The 20,585-nt window shown below is 40.0% G+C and overlaps 1 protein-coding gene across 4 annotated transcripts in view; it reads right to left on the bottom strand.

Annotated features, from left to right (window-relative positions):
• opa1 (OPA1 mitochondrial dynamin like GTPase) overlaps positions 1-20,585 on the bottom strand; it is a 33,414-nt gene that overhangs the window by 12,460 nt on the left and 369 nt on the right. The window contains exons 2-29 of one of the 4 annotated variants that reach the window (XM_026323400.1): positions 19,515-19,839; positions 19,228-19,324; positions 18,885-18,992; positions 17,368-17,421; positions 16,241-16,320; positions 14,123-14,278; positions 12,391-12,444; positions 11,999-12,103; positions 11,597-11,683; positions 11,336-11,449; positions 11,146-11,226; positions 10,967-11,041; positions 10,793-10,864; positions 10,575-10,674; positions 10,248-10,378; positions 9,483-9,555; positions 9,286-9,358; positions 9,087-9,202; positions 8,315-8,379; positions 8,010-8,086; positions 6,847-7,012; positions 6,398-6,550; positions 6,089-6,197; positions 5,342-5,421; positions 4,953-5,093; positions 4,597-4,713; positions 4,395-4,488; positions 3,788-3,898 (exon numbers count right to left, since the gene is read on the bottom strand). In XM_026323400.1, coding sequence (XP_026179185.1) covers positions 3,788-3,898; positions 4,395-4,488; positions 4,597-4,713; positions 4,953-5,093; positions 5,342-5,421; positions 6,089-6,197; positions 6,398-6,550; positions 6,847-7,012; positions 8,010-8,086; positions 8,315-8,379; positions 9,087-9,202; positions 9,286-9,358; positions 9,483-9,555; positions 10,248-10,378; positions 10,575-10,674; positions 10,793-10,864; positions 10,967-11,041; positions 11,146-11,226; positions 11,336-11,449; positions 11,597-11,683; positions 11,999-12,103; positions 12,391-12,444; positions 14,123-14,278; positions 16,241-16,320; positions 17,368-17,421; positions 18,885-18,992; positions 19,228-19,324; positions 19,515-19,839 — 3,014 coding nt within the window. The remainder of the gene's footprint in view (positions 1-3,787; positions 3,899-4,394; positions 4,489-4,596; positions 4,714-4,952; positions 5,094-5,341; positions 5,422-6,088; positions 6,198-6,397; positions 6,551-6,846; positions 7,013-8,009; positions 8,087-8,314; positions 8,380-9,086; positions 9,203-9,285; positions 9,359-9,482; positions 9,556-10,247; positions 10,379-10,574; positions 10,675-10,792; positions 10,865-10,966; positions 11,042-11,145; positions 11,227-11,335; positions 11,450-11,596; positions 11,684-11,998; positions 12,104-12,390; positions 12,445-14,122; positions 14,279-16,240; positions 16,321-17,367; positions 17,422-18,884; positions 18,993-19,227; positions 19,325-19,514; positions 19,840-20,585) is intronic. The other 3 variants (XM_026323401.1, XM_026323402.1, XM_026323403.1) reach the window with 3 other exon arrangements.

Consider the following 20,585-nt stretch of genomic DNA (forward strand, 5'->3'; position numbering starts at 1 on the left):
AATGCCAATTTTCCCTCCCTGGAGGAAACAGGAGCATTGTAATGCAGTAACTGGAGATGGCAAATACATTTACTTAAGCCTAAAACTTTGGACAAGACTCCTAAAGAAATTTAAAGATCAACAAAAGTGAAAGATTTTTGCACAAAAAACTTTTTGGTATTAGCTGTTACTCGAAAAACGCTGGCCGCAAGTAAATGCACTCACTTTGTGCTTTGAGCCGTGTCAACAAGTCAGCCTATCAGCCATGCAGTTCAGGCTAGGCTGATGGACCCACATACCCACGCCCACACATACGGGTCTAGGCTGTGTTTTAGAGAAAGCCCAGTGCAAAGTGTCAGACCGCTAACGACCCAGATCTTCCACTCACCCACTAACTCAACCTGACAGGCTTACAAAACTAAAACTCTGAAGCATACATTTTATTAGGTGGAAAACGAAAACCATCATAAATTTACGGCTGAGTGACATAAGCACACTATGAGGTATATTTGCAGGATACTGCAATTTTGCAATTGAAAAGTTGTAAGGTTCCCATACTCGACCCCATGAGCCTGTTAACATACCATATACACTATGGGAGCATGAGCACCATATACCATGACATATTCCAACTGCATTCCCACACCTTCTGCTGAGGGGAGTCATTAGTGGTGGGAAGTGGGAATGTCACTCCTATTTGGGAAAGTTTGGGATCTACTTGCTTTATAGGATTTGTGAGGCCAGGCATGTCTGGGCATTCCTGATAATGTGTGGAATAAAGAAAGGACTGTGGGTGATTGTGCATATATATGCACACAAACAGGTGTGTTTCTATCCTGTAGGATCCTGTGACAGATTCCAACCACATTCCAACAGCTACTGCTAAGGGATGTCTTTGGTGGTGGGATGTGGGAATATCATTCCTGTTTCAGTAAGTTTGGGATTGAGTTGCCTTATAGGATTTGCAAGGCCAGACAGGTCTGGGCATTCCTGACAGTGAGTGGAGAGGACTGTGTGGGTTTGAGTGTGTGCTCTCTCCTCTCCCCTAGGCTGCTGTTACTGAAAACCTGACTCCCTTGTAGAGTAAGTGCAGTCCCATGTTTAATCCCATAGGGCCAAAAAAAGGTTGTGTGTTTGTGTCTTTTCTATATATCTCTCCATGTTGTTTCACTGTGCCTTCATATATGAAATTTGTGTTTGTGCCTGTTTGACTGGCTTGTATATTAATCTGAAGGTGTGGCTTCTTAAATGCACAATACCAGTATGTTTTCTGTCTTTATAAGATATGAGTAAATGTGTGCATGTGTATGTCTACACTGATAGCAGCAAAGTCAATGAATGGGGTGTGTGTGTTTTCTTAGGGCGATAACTAAGTCTTGGTCAACCAAACCAACACACATCAGGCTAGACCAACCACACAGGTCTAGCCTCATTCATTTGTGGGTCTCCTATCATTAGTTAGGATGTCCACATGTAGAAGGGAAACAATATGGTTTGTGTGCACTTGTAAAAGTACAAAAGTGATCTGGTTAATGTTTGATTGTGTGAGACCTGAAGAACACACACCAGTTTTGTATTTAAAAAGATCACTATCTAGCCACTGAATATGGCTAATGAATGTGTTATATGGTCGGCGGATCTCTAATTTTAGTAATTCTAATTTAAATAAGGTAAGCACTTTAAATTTCAAGTAAAATTTGATTTGAAATCAAGTTCAAAAAGTTAAGATTATGAATGATCAATGAAAAGCCCATTCAGTCATTCAGGCCAAGTATTAGCTACAAAAAAATCTGATAATGGCACAAGATTACTGTAGGTATTTCTAATTCAGATTGACTTATGTGTTGGGGCACGCTTTAATGACAGCACAGATGTACTGTATGTTGTTCTGTCTTGTTTCAAGACATTCACACTCATACAGTACTGTGTGCACAACTTGGAGGTATGTGTGTGTAACTTATGCTTGCCAATTTGTGTGCCTCTGCGGTGACGGGAGCTCTCATTATGCGTATGTGTGTCATACAATGAAGTTCAAAAACGGCAGCACACCTCACGTGCCCTGTTAATACAGATTTTGCTTAGCAAACAATGTTTTGATGAGTCTGAACAAAGCTGGATACCCCTCAATACTTCTTGTACAACAAGAAGCTTCAGCAAACAGACAGTTTATGGCTAACTTTAGGTATATGTATAGGAAAGTGGAAGAGAAGTGCTTCAAAAATGAAACAAATTCCCTTACATTTGCTGATTCTGAATCTAATATGAATATACATATTTTCATACAGGCAAGATTAACCGTGTAAATAAATGATCAGTGAAGAGAAAGGAGATGACTGGTCCACACATGAAGTGCATAAATCCTGTACGAAGGCAAAATTTCAGCAAAAATCTAATTTCTAGCAGTCCAAAAAACTGTGGTGTTGACTTGATGTCTTCCTCAATCTAAAAGATTCACATCCATTAAACACTAGAGAATATGCACAGGTCTGGTCATGTCACTGGTGGCACAGTTCAAGACATGACTAATACTGAACAACTAGAGGGCTTGTTGGTGGTGTGTGTGCGTGTGTGCACCAGTGCCAAAAGCACGGATATTCTCTCCATCCATCTCTGGTTGCCATTAGCTGGTTGTCTGACTCATACAAGCCACATCCCACCCATCTACACAACAAATGAACAACAACAAAAAAAGCACATTTGTTTGTAGTATCGTGTATTTCAGTTGGGATGATGACCTATGAAAAAAAAGTCAATTGTTTCTTCCTATTTAGTGCCTTAGACTAATATAAACATAGCATACTGTATACAGTAACTGATAAAGTTCGCCACCATTCCAACTTTCAAAGTGGGTGCCAATCATAAGAGGTACGTCTGATTTTGGAACCAGATTTTTCACAAGCTATGCAAGTTATTGAAGCAGTTCAGACAGAATTTTCTAATTTGACATGACTAAGGATATTTTATCATGTTTAGACATATCACTTTGTAGAACAAGAGGTTGTCGGTTTAGTGCATGCAGTCATTGAAGAAGTATCATTCACTATGCTCTGAAATGTGTGTATGTGTGTGTATGTGTGTGTGTGTGTGTTAAAAAAAACTCTGATCTATCACGATGGAGAGAGAGACAGAACATGCAAGTCTAGTCTTGCCTTTTAGCCACATGGGCACTGTGCAAATTATGCTGCATTTAATCAGCAAGGCCGCTTTAACAGAGAGCTGGTGGCTAAACGTGACAGGAAGACAGCCAGCACAGTGCTGCTACCCATCACATACAGTATGCACACACACCCACAAAACAAAGTATCCTATTGTTCCAATTAAAGCCTCCAAATACATTGTAAAAACACATCATCAACACAGAGCATCAAGTGTTTGTCTTCTCTTGGGGCCACATGTGGTGATGAGGATAATGTTTTTTTGCTTAAAAGTGTTTGGCGATCATTAAAAATAGCAAAACAAAAATCTTAGAAGCAGCTGATCACTTGAAATCCAAGTTATTTTAACCTGTAGTGTATAAACGTTGTGCAATAACATCAGACAATTGGTTTTGTTAAGCACCACTGCCACCTACTGACAACTTTTAAATTACTTATAATGGAGTCATTTATGTATCAGACCATCATTTGACCCATGTAACCATATTAGAATGAATGTAGACCCATGTATGAGTTATTTGAGCGTGTAAGTTTGAATGGATTCCCACAACTATCAATGGCTCAAGCTGAAGCAATGACTTCTTGCCCTTGTGACTCATTTAACTGTAGCCTTTACTTGTCAGTTTGCAATAGTAAGTGTTTGTGTGTCTTACTGAGATCCTCAGCCAGCTGAACTCGGCGCCCAGTGATGAGCTGCGTCTTCTTCTCCATGTCTTCCCCAAAGTCATCCAGCACCTCCTTCACATTTTTCTCCAACCGGCGCACTAAGATGAAAAACACAAACACCGAAGCATAAATATCAATCCAATCCATCAACAATTCAATGGAATTTCTTAACTGAATAGTTATTGATGCCCTGGGTAACTAGTTATAGATGGTGGGTAAATTGTATCACAAAACTCAGGTCAGCAGTGATGGCCCAGTCGACATATCTGGACTACTTTAAAATATATGGTTTGGTCTCTCTTCTCTTGGTGATGAGTCATCCACCTAAATACTTGAAAATGCAACTGAGGCATCAATTTACTCCATGAAAAAAATGCTAAAGCTAAAAGAAATAGGTAAAACCTATCAGAGTAGCAGCTGTGCTGAGTACCAGCACAAAAACAAGCAGACCCACCTAAGTGAGACTAATGATGAACAGGTTTGATACTTTACCATACTGCATTTTGCAAAAGAATCCCAATCTGCGCTTTTTGTATGTAAATAAGAACATCAAATAGATCAGTCTTCCATTTTAATTAATTCCTCAACCCTTACCCTCGGTGTTGGTGAGCTGCTGTCGGAGAGTGTTGGCTGTGATGACCAACATCCTCTGGATCCTCCAGAACAGTACCACATCATTGCACTCCAACTGTTAAAAACATGCAGGCACACAATTTTACACACAATTATATGTTACACAGGTGGGAATTAGGTGGAAAAGAAAGACAACTGAAGAAAACTATCCCTTTCCCCTTACTTCAGAATCAACAAAGTGTCTCTGGTAATAGTAAAAACCTCTCTTGCAGAGGTTACAGTGGGTCAGCGCCTTCTGCAAAAAGTGTCGGCGATACAGTTGATGCCATGTGTCCTTGATCTGTCCAGCAAAACAAGTAAGTGATAACAAGAGTGTTACTAGATTGTAAACATGACAAAAAGGACTACTGCAACAAAGTTTGTAAGTTATGAAGAAGTAAAACATAGAATTCTAACTCCAAAAGATATTTTGGTTAAAAAAAAAAAACAACTTTACATTTTTAACTATTAGCAATCATCATAAATGAAAATGATCTTCCAGTCATCTAATTTTTATTTAGAGACAGGTTTTGATCTCACCAAAATAGGATCAACTTCGACCCCTCGCCCCTCAAGGTTCTTCCTTACTGTTGTGACTTCATCATTGGCCAGGTAGGCTGTGTGGTCATCATGCAGCTTCAGCAAACGATCCAGCTCATTTTTTGTTTCATTTCGAATGTGCTAAAAATGTCAAAGTAAAGGCAGTGAGCACAGTCTTCATGGCAGTGAACACCCATTCATTGTTTCAATGTAGACAATTATTTGATGCACTGTGCGTTTCTGTCAAGCTCTCTTATGGACATTATTATACTGTACCCTAACTGTCTAACCAGCCCCTTATTATTCTTCCACTTTATAGTTTATAAGGTGCATCTAAAACAGCAGCACAATTATACTAAGAAATCTGGGGAGGGCCCTCAGTGTTTGACCTGATCTGGTGTGCGATTCTTCCAGTTCAGCCACCTCTGCTTCCAGTCTGGACCCACCATATCTTTGATTACTGACTCAGCTACAAGAAGAGAGAAAAACAAAGGAGAAAGAAATACATACATTATGCCATCAACTGTAATACCAACTTCCATCTGAAGTATTTAACACAACCATGAGATTATGCAACATGAATTTCTGGGGTGCTGTAAAAATGGCCTGCAAAATAGAACCTTGAACAGTGGCAGTATAGCAGGCGAACATACTGGGCAAGATAATGCAAAAGCATGACTTCTTCTGACCAGCTGTAAATTTTCTATATGTCTTTGTCTTTACCTCTAAATGTGGCAGCCGTAATTATATAATTCAACCATGCAGGACATTTGAACAGGTGAAGAATTGAATCTGCCTGGTGACTCAGCTCAGTTATTTAGATGCTGACTTTAACCAGAAACAGAGAGATGTAAAAAATGCAAAAGGCATTCAACTCACTGGTGTGTAGTCTTTGGAGAATAAACAGATGAACTGCACTGTCACAACAAGATCTAAGAAAATAAGCGATTTGTTGGTGCTTTCAACAACTATATTTTTAAAAGCATGGCAATTAGTTTTCTTCAGCTGTTGCAACTTCCAGTTTATCTACACAGATCTATGAAACATTCTGGCAGCTAAGTTACCACATGGTTAATTGAGAGAGGTGAGTCTAGCACTGGGTGTGAAGTTATTTGAGGCAGTTATGGAACACATACTATCTTTGAGGCGTGACTGCAAGGTTTCTTCCATGAACTGGATTGCTGCATCCCACTGGGGCTTGTCTGTGATGGAACGGTCTTCTAGGGCATTGTGCTGGATTACCCTCTGACAAACACACATAAGGGGAAAGAGGAAAATCTAATTATTAGTTGAGGTGCAATGTTATAGCTATGCATAATAACTGCCACACTAGACGACTATGCTGACTAAATTGCCTTTTGGAAGAGATGGATTAAATCAACTTATATATGCATAAGCTCTCTATATGCTAGTGCCCAGAGTGAGTGGATTTACTGTGTGTTTACCAGGCTGTCCATAGCCCTCTCATTCCACTTGTGCCTCTTGATGCTCTCATCCTTCACAGCTTCCTTCAGCTTGTCAAAAATGTCATCCTGATCTTTGCCTTTGTATTCAGCCATGAAACGGGCAAACTCCTCCTGCAGTGTCTCCCAGGCGACCTGGTGGGGAGCAGAGTATTGGGGAAAGAGAAATATCATACAATTCTAACACCACTGCATGGTTGAATGTTTCTTACAATTTCTACAGTCTGTACGGCAACAGTTGAGCAAAGTACATATGAACAATGAATAATGAACACTGTTAAAGAATTTGAATGTCACCAAAATGCCAAATAATTAAGTAATAACTTTGAAAAAAGCGAAACATACAGTATATCTCAAAAAAACCGCAATACGTATAAATTCATGCAAAGTGTAAAACTGATTTCATGTGTGAGGACAGACAGTGCTTTTACCTCCAGTGCCTTGTGTGGAAGCTGTTTATCGGTCCATTGCTTGAGCTTGATATCTACAGTGGTGTTAAAGGTACCTGAGTCCATTGTTTGGGCAGCAGGCAGGTAGATGTTCTCAATCACATGGGTGGAAACACGTTCCCAGAGCTTCTTCTGCAGGATGGCCTCCCTGCCCAGGTAAAAGATAATTCATGACAATTTTTAAAGCTGGTTGTTGGGACTTTGTCTTTCTGTTGTCTGTTAGCACAGATATAACATTAACATGGATACAGCAATTAAAAATATTTTTTAGGTTTGAGTTATTTTTTTTTGGCAAAGTTTTAGGTTTTAGGTGACCACCTGAATTCAGTTAACTAACCCTGTGGGACAGGAAACAATGAGTGAAAAGGGATCATCTTTGGCTGAGCTACTTCCACTTGTGTAGTCAGTGTTACCGGAATTGCACTTGACTGTAGATTCCAATACAGCTCCACTCTGACACTGTTAACTAACAGCCTCCCAACTCTCATTTAATCTCTTCATGGCAGCGTGACAATGGAACAAAACCTTCTCCAAGTCCCCTGGAGACTAGAGCAGTGTTGTGCCTCTCTCATTTATCATAAATGCATGGTCATATTTCATTAAGCTTCCCTTTTGTTTGGGATGGCACTGCTCACTGTCAATAAGTGCTATCTTCAATAGTGCTGGCTGGCTGCAGGCTGGCTAACAGGGCCACCCCTGCTCCCATCCATGGGCTATTCATCAGAGTATTGATCTGGTAGAACTGATGGTATGCACACTGAGGACAGACACACCACCATACATACTGTACATCTCATTTAGCAAGGTTTTCCTCATGGGGATGAGGTATAACTATACATTTGCATGAAGTTAAATGCATTCAGAGACTGCATGCAGTCATATATTGTTGAGTGCTGGTGCAGCTGCAAAGACCTGACATATCTGCCTTCATGTAAAGACTAGGTTGACAATTGCAAAGCTCAGTAGTCACAAGGTGGCATCTTGTTAAGGCCAATGTCAATGACTAATGCATAAACCAGCACAATGAAAATATCAGAGTGATGATCTACACTGTGACAACTGGTGTCTGACTTTGGTACAGACGGGAAGGTTGCATTTTTGCATACTTTCATTAGATACACTTTAAGTCATCATGAACTTCTTACCAGTGTTGGGGTGTTACTTGGCTCAAACTAATGACTTCATCCAAGATTTCATTTTTGGCTTTCTCAAACAGTTCATTCTGCAAAAATATAAAAAAGGCACTATAAGATAAATATGATTGGTCTTTGGAGAGCCTTCAGGGTGTGCAGCTATGTTATCTATTTTTTTTATATTAATATAAATGCCTTCTTTTTCATAAATATAAGCAGTAAACAGTTGCATTTTAACACAACAATTTGTGATGATATCTCTTTCTTTACTTTCATACTAGTTATGCAGGAGTGTATTTTATGTTTCTGTTTCTCACCCTGTCCAGCTCTCGCAGGCGAGGGTAGTTGTTCTTCCATTCTGTCTCCAGGTTGAAGCGGGATGCTGGGATGAAGGAGGGCAGTGACGATTTTTGATTTGAACACACCTTTTCTATATCAACATGTATGAGCTCATTTCCCTGTTGTTCATTGTTACGCATGGATGAAATTCATCTCCTTTCTTCTGCTTTTTCAGCCTTAACGTTATGCTCCATCAAATCAATATAGAAGTCAAGAGCTTTAGTTTTCACATATGTGCTTAAAGACAGCCACTGTGAGACAGTCACACACACCAACACAGACAGATGCATTGGCACATCCAGCCTGATGTCTCTTTCCACAGCTCACCATCCACAGTGGAGATTAGGCTAACTGCTGGTTTGTGGGGCAACGGTGGCGCCAAGCATGGGGAATGGAGGCCGGCTATGTGTGATTTGATGGGCTATGGATCAATACTCCACACAATGGGCCTAAGGGAACTGTAGTCTCACTGCAATAAATCTCCTGTACTATTAGCTATGGGCTTGTGATTGTCTAGACTAATTGTAGTTGGAAGGAAGGAGTGGGGCGAATGGAGAAGTGTGGCAGGATGGGCTGAGTAAGACCAACACCTGTTCCCTGTTCAATGTAATAGGTTGAGACAGGTGGTAACACATATCACAGTTAATGAATAAAATCCTGTGCTATCAAAACATGCCTGGCACTGTAAATGAACATAAACATCCACCAAATGGTGCAGATAACAAGGCTTATGAATCAGTGCACTCTTACCTTTGAAGACATCAGCCTGCTGCTCAACAGACTCACTAACCATCTTCCAGAAGCAGTCAGAGACAGCCAGGCTTAGGTTCTTTGTGGTCACTTGGGGGGCTTTCAACATGCCGTCCCTGGTTGGATACATATACATTTTCAACTGTAAAACAATCAATGCAATGTAGCATTTCATCTTGGTGAATTATGTATAACTTGCCTTAATAATCTGGAGTTCTGGAAGAAGTCCTCCTCATAGTCTTTAATGGCATCTATGCTTTCACCGCTGCTCCCTGTACACAGAGACAGCAGAACAAAGTCTCAGTAACTGATAAAGGAACAAACAGCAGAACCAGTTACCAGCTCAATAATTACCACAATTCATGTCATGAACCAAAGTTATACAGAGGATGTTACCTTTTCCTGTGACCACTGCGAAGTAGCCCAGGGCCTTCATGGGGAACAGCTTTCCTTCCACAATTTGCTGGATCTTAAATAAGTGGAAGAAAGGATGTGAATTTTCAGGCTCCTCCAGTCTACACTACAGGCTTCTTAAACACTGGCTCACTGAGGCAGCAGCAAGGTAAAATAAATGAGCTGAGCTCCCTCTTGTGGAGCAGCTGCATATAATCACCACTCATAGTTACTGTATGGCTTGGTACTTCATCTAGCGTTTTGATGAAATTAGTAAAGAAGCTGTCTGATGTGAGCTGGGATGGTTTTGCTCCCTATCTGTGTGACAACAGTCCATGTAGGGCTGCTAAAAGTAGTGACAATAATATATTAACCAACAATGCAAAATTCAACTGTGCCACTGCTCCTTTTTGGTCATTAGTAATCAAAAGTATGTAGACCAGTGCTGGCCAACTCCAGTCCTCAAGGGCCACTGTCCTGCTTGTTTTTCAACTATCTTTTCAAGTATGCTAACTTCTGATCGGCTGAACACACCTGGTCCAGGTAATCAGCAGTGGGTGGGGTAGGGACAGTTGGAAAACAAGCAGGGGTTAGCAAGAGCAAGATCCTCGAGGACTGGAGTTGGCCACCACTGATGTAGACAAATACACACACTTATGACAGGAATAGTACTGTTCATACCAATGAATAGTCAGTTCATTAAAGGATTTTGTTGCATAGACACAACAGCCCCTGTGGTAGCACAGGTTGCCAGCTAAACCATCTTACTCTGCTTGGGCTGGCCAGGTTCTTCTCAGCCAAGTCCACCTTGGTCAAAACAAATATGGTCCTCTTCCCCTGGGGGTCCATCTGGCTAACCAGGTCAGTTACAATGCTCCGCTCGGCATCTACACTGCCATCTGAACAGACAGAAGAAAGGTCACAGGAGATGGGAAAAGGTGCACAGAAAAAAAAATTAGAATGGTGAAAAGCATAAAAATGATCAAACACTGGAAGGGTCTGATGTTGAGTCCTGTGACAGATCATGTCTGCTCACTATGACCCCTGCTGCCTTTATATATACTTGTAACAGGGAGTCATATTTTCACAGCTCACCCTGAATACAGAGGATGATTGCATTAGGGTTCTGCATGTAGGCCTTGCTGATGCTGAAGATGGTTTCCTTAGTATCTGTTGCCATGCCTGTGGTGACAGTCTGAGAAAGACACAGAACAAAACTGTATTTGTAAAGAGTGCCTGCACACGCGCACACACGCACACACAATCTACGCATGTAGAGATGCCACCCTTATTATTCAATAATGCCTACTCACACTGATGACACCTGGTAAGTCAACGAGCACCATCCTCTGGATGCCGGGGCCTTTGACACTTAGGGATATTGTCTGACATGAAAAAAAGAAAGACCATTATTCTATTAAACATTACACAAGCAAATCAGCAAGTAGCAGCTTTGTAGCAGTTATAATGGAAGTATTATGTACTACCTCACAGCTCACTGTCTGACCCTCTTTCACACTCTTCCTCATCCTCAGCTCAATCTCATGTCTCAGAGCAGCCAGCTGCAGGATAGAAGAAGGGAGGCCAGACATAATGGGGTAAATGAGTGAATAACTGATGCTAAAATTCCTATGAGGTGAGTGGAGTGAATGACTTTGTGACTTACATCCTCCTCCTTGTTAAGGTCAAACTCTCGGCCACTATCCTTGAACATAGCCACGTGGTGGGGGCCTTCGCTTAGTGTCACCTGCAGAAAGATGATCAGCATTGTTAAGAGCTTCAGTATATTACAGATCGATCCCTGAAAACAGAGGTTCTTCACAATTTGCCCCTCCAAAATATCTGACCCCACACACCTTGACAGGAGAGCGTGTCATCATCTCTCCTGAGCCCCGAGGAAAGATCCTGGCCTGAGCTATCATCTCCAGCACACTAGTCTTTCCAGCACTCTGATCCCCGACCACAACTACCTGAAATACATAGAGGAAAGGTTGTGGACATAGTACACAGACAGAGAAACCAAAAAAAAAAAAAAAAAACATAGCACAATTTTGACAAGCCAATTTCATTTGAACGCAACTACAGTGAATGAGGAACTCAATGTGGCTGCTCCTTACCCTTGGTAAATGATCCTGGGTGTTGTAATTAGCATCATAGTCAGACAAGACATCCAGAACTTCAGAATACATGTCAATGAGAGACTTCTACGGAATCAAAAATGAACATTAATTATACGTTAGATACCTTTACATCACCTTTATAAACATATTGTTGATATTTTTATCCGCAAAGTCTTTCAAATGGCGGAATACAAGGTAAAAGTAAAGAAATAGGGGAATAATTAATACTTTAACACAATTGCTCACAACTGCCATCAAAGGCACAGAAAGCTGCTGAGAAAATATCTTGTCAGCAGAATATGCATTTATACAATCAAGAATCTAAGGCTTGTGGAAAAACTGCAAGTTGAAGTTGCTGCATTTATTGTGTATGGAGGTGAGTTTATAAATCCAACACACCTTCACTTTCCTTTGGTGAATGCCCTTATCATCTTTTTGCAGCACCACTTTCCTTAACTCCTTATTCTCCTTCTCCAGTCTCTCCAGCATGCGCTGATACCTTAGCTATGGGATAAACAATAGAATCTGATCAACCATCAGACTCAGTAACATTTCACATCTAAAATGCTGCTCTATTTGATCTAGTTTTGCAACTGTGGGATTTATCATCTTTTTCAAGATGTATGAACAGTGTAATCACAACTCTAAGCAGGTCTACCAAAAATCTTAATCTATATGACCTTTTGGTCAACTGTTTGTCATTTTATTTAATCATCAAATAAGGCCAGTAGGTATTGCTCTTTTTAACCAAAATATACATTTTAACGAGACTAACAGATAATCTACAGTACCTGTGTACGAAGGAGTTCCTCTTGTAGCTGGTCTATTTTTTCTTTGTCTGTTGACTAAACATTGAAGTAGAAAAACAAACAAACAAAAAAACCAAATTGAGTTAAAACTTTTTTTCCTTTTTGCAAACAAGGGCTTCCTGTTACTCTCTTTGCAACTTCACAAGCATAAAACGCCACCAGCATCACCAAGATTCATTGAGTGCACACTGTTTTTCAAAGAGAACCAGAGTAGAGAGTTAATGTATAACGAAAGGAACAAAATCAGATTTCAGACAGACACTACTCATTCCCAAAATAGCCAAATCACAAAATAAGCCTGGAAAAATACAAAATTCAACCCCAAAATTATTTAGTCATTACAGCTTGATGAATTTATACTTGGCAATTCTCATCTGATTATGGATTTTGTACACTTGGAACTTGTTTGACAGAATGAGAGACAGAACAGACAGCAGGAGACCCAGCATACATGAACAAATGGGATTAGCAGCTGAAAAGGGGAATTTAATAGACAGTCAGAAATGCCAAACTACATCAAAAATTTCTACATCCCACAGCAAAAACATGAAAGGCGTTGTAAATAATCTTCCACAAATATGCATTATGTACTAAAAATATTTGGATTTTCTATAATTAAGAGCATTACTTATCCATAAGAAAACTGTTGCTCCCCTGACCCTAATAACCTAATCAGCTTTGTTTTTGTTGTTTTTTTTTTTTTTAATAAACACGGAGTCCATTTATGTCTGTTTGAAAACATGCTGCTCACACCATGCAATGGGTTGCCACTCCAAACCATGCAGTATTTCTGTATGTCAGTGGTGTGTCACTGCTGATTTACGTGAGAGATAGGGGTTGAGCTACAATGCCACTGTGCTTCCAGAACTGGGCTCTGCAGGTCCATGCAGGCTTTCTCCACAGCCCACTGGCAAAACAAATCTTAGCACACCCTGACAGACTATGGCGTGATATGTGGAGGCTACTGCCTGGTATTGTATGGGGCAGAGTGACAGGCCAATTTGTCTGCACTAGAAATAATAATAGAATGAGCTTTAAAAGTTTACACCATGTCTTAAAATATAGATCTATACACAAACACCTGCAAAATACATTGGAATCCAATGCTACCGTCAATACTTTGTAACATTGATGCAATATAAAATTATAGCAACATCTATTTTAAAGATCATGGTGGTATTTCATGTACTACATGACTTTAACTGAAATTGAGCATTGTAGTGTTATAGTCCAAAAACAACTATATTAACAGAAAGAACAGCCACTAAAAATTAGATCTTGATATAATCTGAGCCTTGTGTTGCTCAATCCTTCAATAATTAAGTTCATTCAAAGTTAATTAAAGAGCAACTTAGCAATACCTGAAAAGCTTGTTTCTGCTGACCTCACCATCTCACCTCTGTGCAGTGATGCTGACGTGCACATCGGGGAGATGTCACATCACTGCTGGGTGTGGTTACAGGTGCAAATGGGCACATTTCTCACCACATCCAACTACCCCTATCAGTAATGCTGGGGGTGGTGAGGTGAAAAGAGTTGAAACTTTTTAGAAGAGAGGGCAGTGAAAATTTGCTTTTCGGTCTGATGTTAAGTTACATCAGTGCTTTGTTATGGCTGCTCAAATAAATTAGATTGTCCGTTCCTAATCTGCAGCTGTGAATTTTTAGGAGCCGATGGTGGGATGGGGCGGACCTAAGTGGGGTGAGACCTTCACCTTGCGTTTTTGTTGAAGGGGGCTGGGGTTCGGAGACGGACTGGGAGCAGGCTCTGGCGGTGGGGAACGCGCACTATTGGCTGCAGCGGCTCGCCGGACCTCCTCCTCATGCCGCTGGATCTGCTGCTGAATAAGAATGAGTTCGCCAACCAGACCCTGGTGGGGTACGTCATGATGAGAGAGAGGTACGAGCAGAAAAAAAAAAAGAAAAAAAAAAAAAGACAAAAACCAGCTACCGGGTTGGTCAGCCATACAAGGCAATGCTGCATCCAAAACAAAGAGGATACCTCGCATGTGTCTCCGTCACTGGCATTGGTGCTGTTCAGGCTGGAGAATCACAATTCAGTCAAGGCTCAACAGTATTAAGCTCCCTGGCTTTGGTAATCTTGCCACCATCATCAGTGTGACCCAACAAAGTCAGTCTCTCTCAGCCACAAAAGGGAGATGCCAAACTTTGCTAGACTGAAGGCAGATGAGGTGACTAATACAACAACCAGCACCTCTTTGCAAGTGGCAACAACAGTGACACTACTCTCTTTTTCTGCCATCATGAACCACTGTGGATTAATGACTATATGCTCATCTATGATTCAGACAACACAACTGTTTTTTAATTTGTATAAACCACTAGAAATTCAGGGTTTACTGTAACAACAAAATAATAAAGTTCAGACAATGTTTCAGTGCACAGAAACATCATGTTAGAACATTCTGAGCATAATCATTCTAATGATTCTAAATAAGCAAATGATTCTAAATAAACAAAGCAAGCAATGGGATTTTGCTGTATCCACTGTAAAGCACAAAGCACACTGCAAAGTAAGTAAAATGTCCGCTTTAGTTCAGGGGTCCCCATCATGACATAACTGTACAATTTTGTGCTGTTTTTTTGCTTCTATGTTTTGTGAAATACATATACATGTTAAATGCAAAATGCAGAGTATTTTTCAAATATTGTTCTGGTATATGTGTTCATGTTGGAGACCATGATTGCAGACACAAAGCATAGGAAAGCAATGGAGAGGGAAGCTGTCATCTATTTTTTAAAATAAAGTTCCCCTTAAAACATTCAGCCAAACCTTCATGTAATGTTCTCAATGTTTGAGCCTTAAGTCTGTATCAACTCAGAAAACACACAAAAACTTACAACATAGACACAATACACCAGAGGGACATGAAAACTGGCCACTTTGTGGAAAAGTACTAAACCCAAAATAAGAACAACAGAAATGAAACCCATGTATATGAAGTGTTTCATATAACACACTGTAGAAGAAGGACTCCACGAAGGAGGTGTCTTGGAGACTTGCACTTAATTGTACTGTTGATGGCATAAAACAAGTAATTTCCTTACTATAACATTGCTAGAAGACCTCAAAAGCTTTTCTCTATCATAGGCTGACAACCAATATGAAACTTACATTTGATGTTCAGTGTAACGGACTGAATCCAAACACGTCACAAAAATATTAAATTTCTCTATGATGCAAAATATATTGTTGGCTAGGGGACACTTTTACTCAACGTGCTTCATGAGTGCAAAGGTCTACTGCTAAATTACTAAAGTCTGCTTGGTGGCTCTGGATCATTAAATGCTACATAGAATCCTTGAACAATACAAAATCACAGTTCTCTATTGGGTAGCTAAGACAAAAAATAAAATAATTTACAGTATTTGTCTACCTACCTATTATCTATCTTTGTATATGCATGCAGCCACACTGGGCTGTGCTGTTTATACTTTGTATGTTGACCTTTTTCTGACACTAGATTATACTGTTTACTATGTGTTTTGGGCAGATTTAACAGCTGTTAAATTTTATTCACTGTAATTGACCTTTTGACACAAACTGTCTTTCACTTATGAATAACCTGGATGCTTTAAATATGATGTGATTTGCCTTGTGTTATCTTATGAAATAAAGTGTGCTCTGCAACAGTACATTGAAATACATTAAATACTTTTGCTTGTTTGCTGTCTCACATGAAGTTTCTTTGATTTTGATTTAATCCACCAATGTTTGCCACCAAAGTGAAATGTAGCCAAGCTGCAGACAGGAGCCATGGTGGAGTAGAGAGGGCAAGGTAGAAAAGTGTCAGCAGGTTCTAGAAACTTGCCTTTTTGTATTGCTTGTCACTGGAATCTTGTGCAGCTGCAGCTGCATCTGTGGCTTTTAGTGCAGGATCACCTGAGGTTTCTACAAGAGGAGACATAGCACAAAATAAAACAGAAAATAAAGTTACTAATAAAAATACATCAATGACTATCGAATGCTGGATATAAAGAAGCTTATGGAGACAATAATGTGAATAGCCATCATTTAAGCATGCCTACTGATTAGGAAAACAAAGCAGTGTGATTAAATTTCAAATGTTTGGAAAATATTGCTTTGCATTAACCTCACAAAAATTTCTCATTTCTCATATTCACTATTAGTTTATTATTATCACAAGTATTTGTCAACATATGCATCTGTCAAGCATTTTTCAACTTAACTGAATTTCATATGTACTTTCTTTATGCACATCTTCCAAACATCTGAGTGTCAATAACTGAAAGCAGAAAGGAATCAGCCCACGGATTTTTAGAATTTTAAAGAAAGTGGCTCACACAGGCCAGGGAAGAGAGAAGGTGGAAGTCAAAGGAGGCAAAAATTACACAGGTGAGACAAAGTACAGCCTAAGACAGTCAGTTTTAAAAAAAAAATTTAAAAACGAAAGAGGAAGATAAACATAAAGTAAATGGTGATCATAGTGGTTCTGCATTTTACAACTTTCCACACGAGAAAGAGCAGATTTCAGAGCATGGTAGGTTATTGCTCCTATTTAAGACTTGTGCTCTGATACGAAATCAGACAGGTGAAGTAGTTGGGCTCTGTTTAATTTTACAAAAAGCTCTGAAAGGAGAAAAGACATCAACAGAAAAGGTGTTTTACTGATCCAAGTAAACAGATGTCAACCACAGGGTAAAAATGGATGTCTGCATACTCCTCTGAATACCATCCTACTGACAGGTATTAAAAACCAGTGTCAACCATGAATACTGCTGCTGTTGACAGCAGCACTGGTCTGCAAACTAGACACCAACATGACAGTGACCCTTCCTGCCTTTAGAGTCAGACCATGGCCCTGGGACCACAAGAGGAAACCCACATCCATACTGATGCTGTAGCAAGATAGCACTTAAGCAGTGGAAGTAAGAGAAGGGGGAGTGGGCAGCATTGATGAGCGAAGGGTTTACACACCTAACAACAGATGCAGACCAGAAGTTCCTTTGACTTCACTACCCAAACTCACACCTGTGAAGAATGTTGAGGAGGACAGGAGGGAAGGGGAGCAGGAGATAGGAAGAACAACACAAGATAAAAATCATAAAAAACAGAAGCGGAGGGATGGTGGTCAAAGCAAGGACACGACTAATGATGTGTGATCAAACAAAGCCACTGCTGTGCCAGAGGTCTGAGTGAAGTAATGAGAAACTGTTAAAAGATAGAAGCACACCCCAAACCGGGCCTGATTTTCATGGACATTTCACCGCCAGGCTAAGTTAATGTCAGTAGGACAACATTTCATATTTTTCAAGTACTAGCCCATTGAGAGGTTGCCTTCTAAAGGCAGGTCCTAGAACTGAATCCAGAATAAGATGTCTTTGTTAAATGTTGTTCTATGACTTAAAATATTTTACCTTTGATCTTTACTGTTTACCCTGGGACGATGAAATAAATCACAAAGTGCTGAATTCAAAGTGGTTTATGATTATTTTATATCTTTTGTGGAACCCTCAACAGATTGGTAGTGGAGAGACAGAGAGAGACAGAAACCAACAGCGCAAGTTTCTTAAAAAACTAATAAAATATTATATTATTTAATATAATATTTCATCAACATGATTCTATTCTAGGGTTAATTGTCTCTTTTGTCAATTATTCTTCTGTATGGTTGGGATATGTGAGCCAAAGTGTGGTATTAGAAAACGAAATTGAAACCACTGATGCAGCAATGACATGAATGTTTTTATATTTTTATATATGAAAGGAGCAGCATGGTTAAGTTTACTATCTTCCTTGATAACAGACTGAAGGTTTGGGCTTCACCTTAACCCTTTATACTCAATAATCACCATCAAGTCCTATTATGGAATAAATCTGTGAGATGTAACAGAAAAACAAAACAGAACCACTTTGGAAAGATGGTGTAAGGGGCAGACCTAAAGTAAGAACATTCATCATATGAGCAGAGTGAGCAGACATGCACGGTGGCAAAATGACTTAATAAAAGTGAAACAAAGCAGTTTCTCTGTGCTGTTAGTTAATAGTTGTTAATAAATATGGTGAAAATAACAAATATTAAATATGACAACACTCAGAACATAAAATTTAGTATTGCCTGCAAAACTACTGATCCAAAACATATTCTTTACAAACTACTGACTTACAAAGAGGGTTCTTTTGCAAATGCAGCAAGGAGGCTGTTGCTGAAAAACTAGCAATTCAAAGCTGGCTACTTCCTCATATTGCTTCAGAACAATCAGACTGTGTTTTCTCTTAAAGTAGGGTAGAAAGTGGTCACAACATTCAAGTGAATTGTTACATATAAAAAAGCAAAGATCAGGGCAAAATGAAAAGAGTTCTTTGCTTGGGTACAATTAATATTCCCCTCTTTCAAGCCTAGACACTGTGATGTCAGCAAACAACTGTTTTGTTTTTTGTAGTAGCAGTTTGTGTAACTTTGTGTAAATAAAACTACTGTTTATTTCACTTACCAGATGACAGGAGGCTTTTGAGGAACGTGAAGTTTTCTCCAATCTTATCTAAGTCGGGTAGTAGTTTGGTTATTTCTTCCATTTCTGGTAGAGCTTTGGCCAGTTTTTCTATGGACATAAGAGATAGCAGTTCAAGTGGATTAAACAGAAAGATCAGGAGTCCCGCATAATGCATAACTCTAGAGGCATGTTTCAAATATAACCTGATAATTATTGTCCCTTTATTGTCCCGTAACCCTGCATAATAAAATTATGGTCATGTGCTAGAACATTAACAAATAATCTATGTGTGAACTGCGTAGCTTTTCTCTTAATGAATCAGGACACAAACAAAATTGCTTACCAAAATCAATTTGTTCACTCAGCTCCCACACAAAATCAGGAATGACCCAGTTGTAATCACTAAAATCTGGCAGCATATCCTTCCATTCCTCATAGGTCTGAAAGTAAAATGATAAAGTTGTTATGTTCACACAGACTACAGGATATAACATAGATGTGAGTTCCATTACATTAGAAATACTTTTGGATTTTTGCAATAATCAGCAATACCACATTGCAGCTGGAATATTTAATTAAGGCATTACACCTACTGACCTACACACACAAATTTGGTGACCCAACACTGACCTTTTTAGCTGTGTAACCTCCTCCCACTGCTGTGCCCAACAGAATGTATCGAAGCTTTAGCAGCCTAGCAGCAAGGCGGGCCACCCAAAAGTTACGCTGCTGCTGGTAGCCCCAGCCCCTGGTCCCAGGGTGAGACTTGGGTGGTCGCATTGGCAACCGTGACATGGAGGTAAAATATCGGGCTGCCGTGCAATGAGGAGGCCGCTGAGGGTTGTTGTTTCCCGAATAGCGGTGGTGAATGGCACGGGACAGAGGGTGAAGCTTCTGTAGAGGTATCCGAAATCTCACCCCCATGTTGGTGGAGACCAGGTTCCTGCAGGCCATGCTGAAAAGACAGGGAAATGAGAACAAATTAAACAAGCTGAATTTTCTCTATTTCATCATACAAACTGTCCTCTGCACTTCGAACACTGTCTGGATTGGATCGGCCACCAAATTAGACAGGAACAGACTGCAATGGACAATCGGGTCTGCAGAGAGGATAATCAGGGCCAATCTTCCCTTCATCCAAGACCTAGAAGGGAAGTAGCATCTCTGCAGACTCCTCACACCCTGGACACAAACTGTTCAGCCTCCTCCCCTCTGTTGGGCCCTACAGAGCACTGTACGCCAAAACTACCCGGCACAGGGACGATTTCTTCCTCCAGGTTGTTGCTTTGATAAACTCTAATGTCACAGAGTGGCAGAATATTGTATGCAGTATGTATCTGTACCTACTTGATATAAGGTGTCACACCACTGTTACAGTTACATAATATTTTCCAGTCTTCCTCTCTAAACTTGAACCTTTCATGTTAAGGTTTTGATCATAGAGAGCCTAGTGAACCGGAGTCAAATCCCGTGTTTGTGTGCACACACACACCAATAAAGCATATTCTGATTTTGTCAGCTACAGACAGTAAACACATTCACAGTCTATGATCTCTAGTAGAATACTAGTAGAACTAGTAGTTAAAAAGAAGTATGCCCAAGTCAAATCACAAGAGGCTGTCAAACAAGTCAGTCTGTTCTCAAACTAAGCCGTGCCCAGACTGAGACAATTCACCTCACCTACCTAACTAGCTAGCAGGC

The sequence above is a fragment of the Mastacembelus armatus genome, chromosome 4, assembly GCF_900324485.2.
Source record: "Mastacembelus armatus chromosome 4, fMasArm1.2, whole genome shotgun sequence".
In the NCBI taxonomy this organism is placed as follows: domain Eukaryota; kingdom Metazoa; phylum Chordata; class Actinopteri; order Synbranchiformes; family Mastacembelidae; genus Mastacembelus; species Mastacembelus armatus.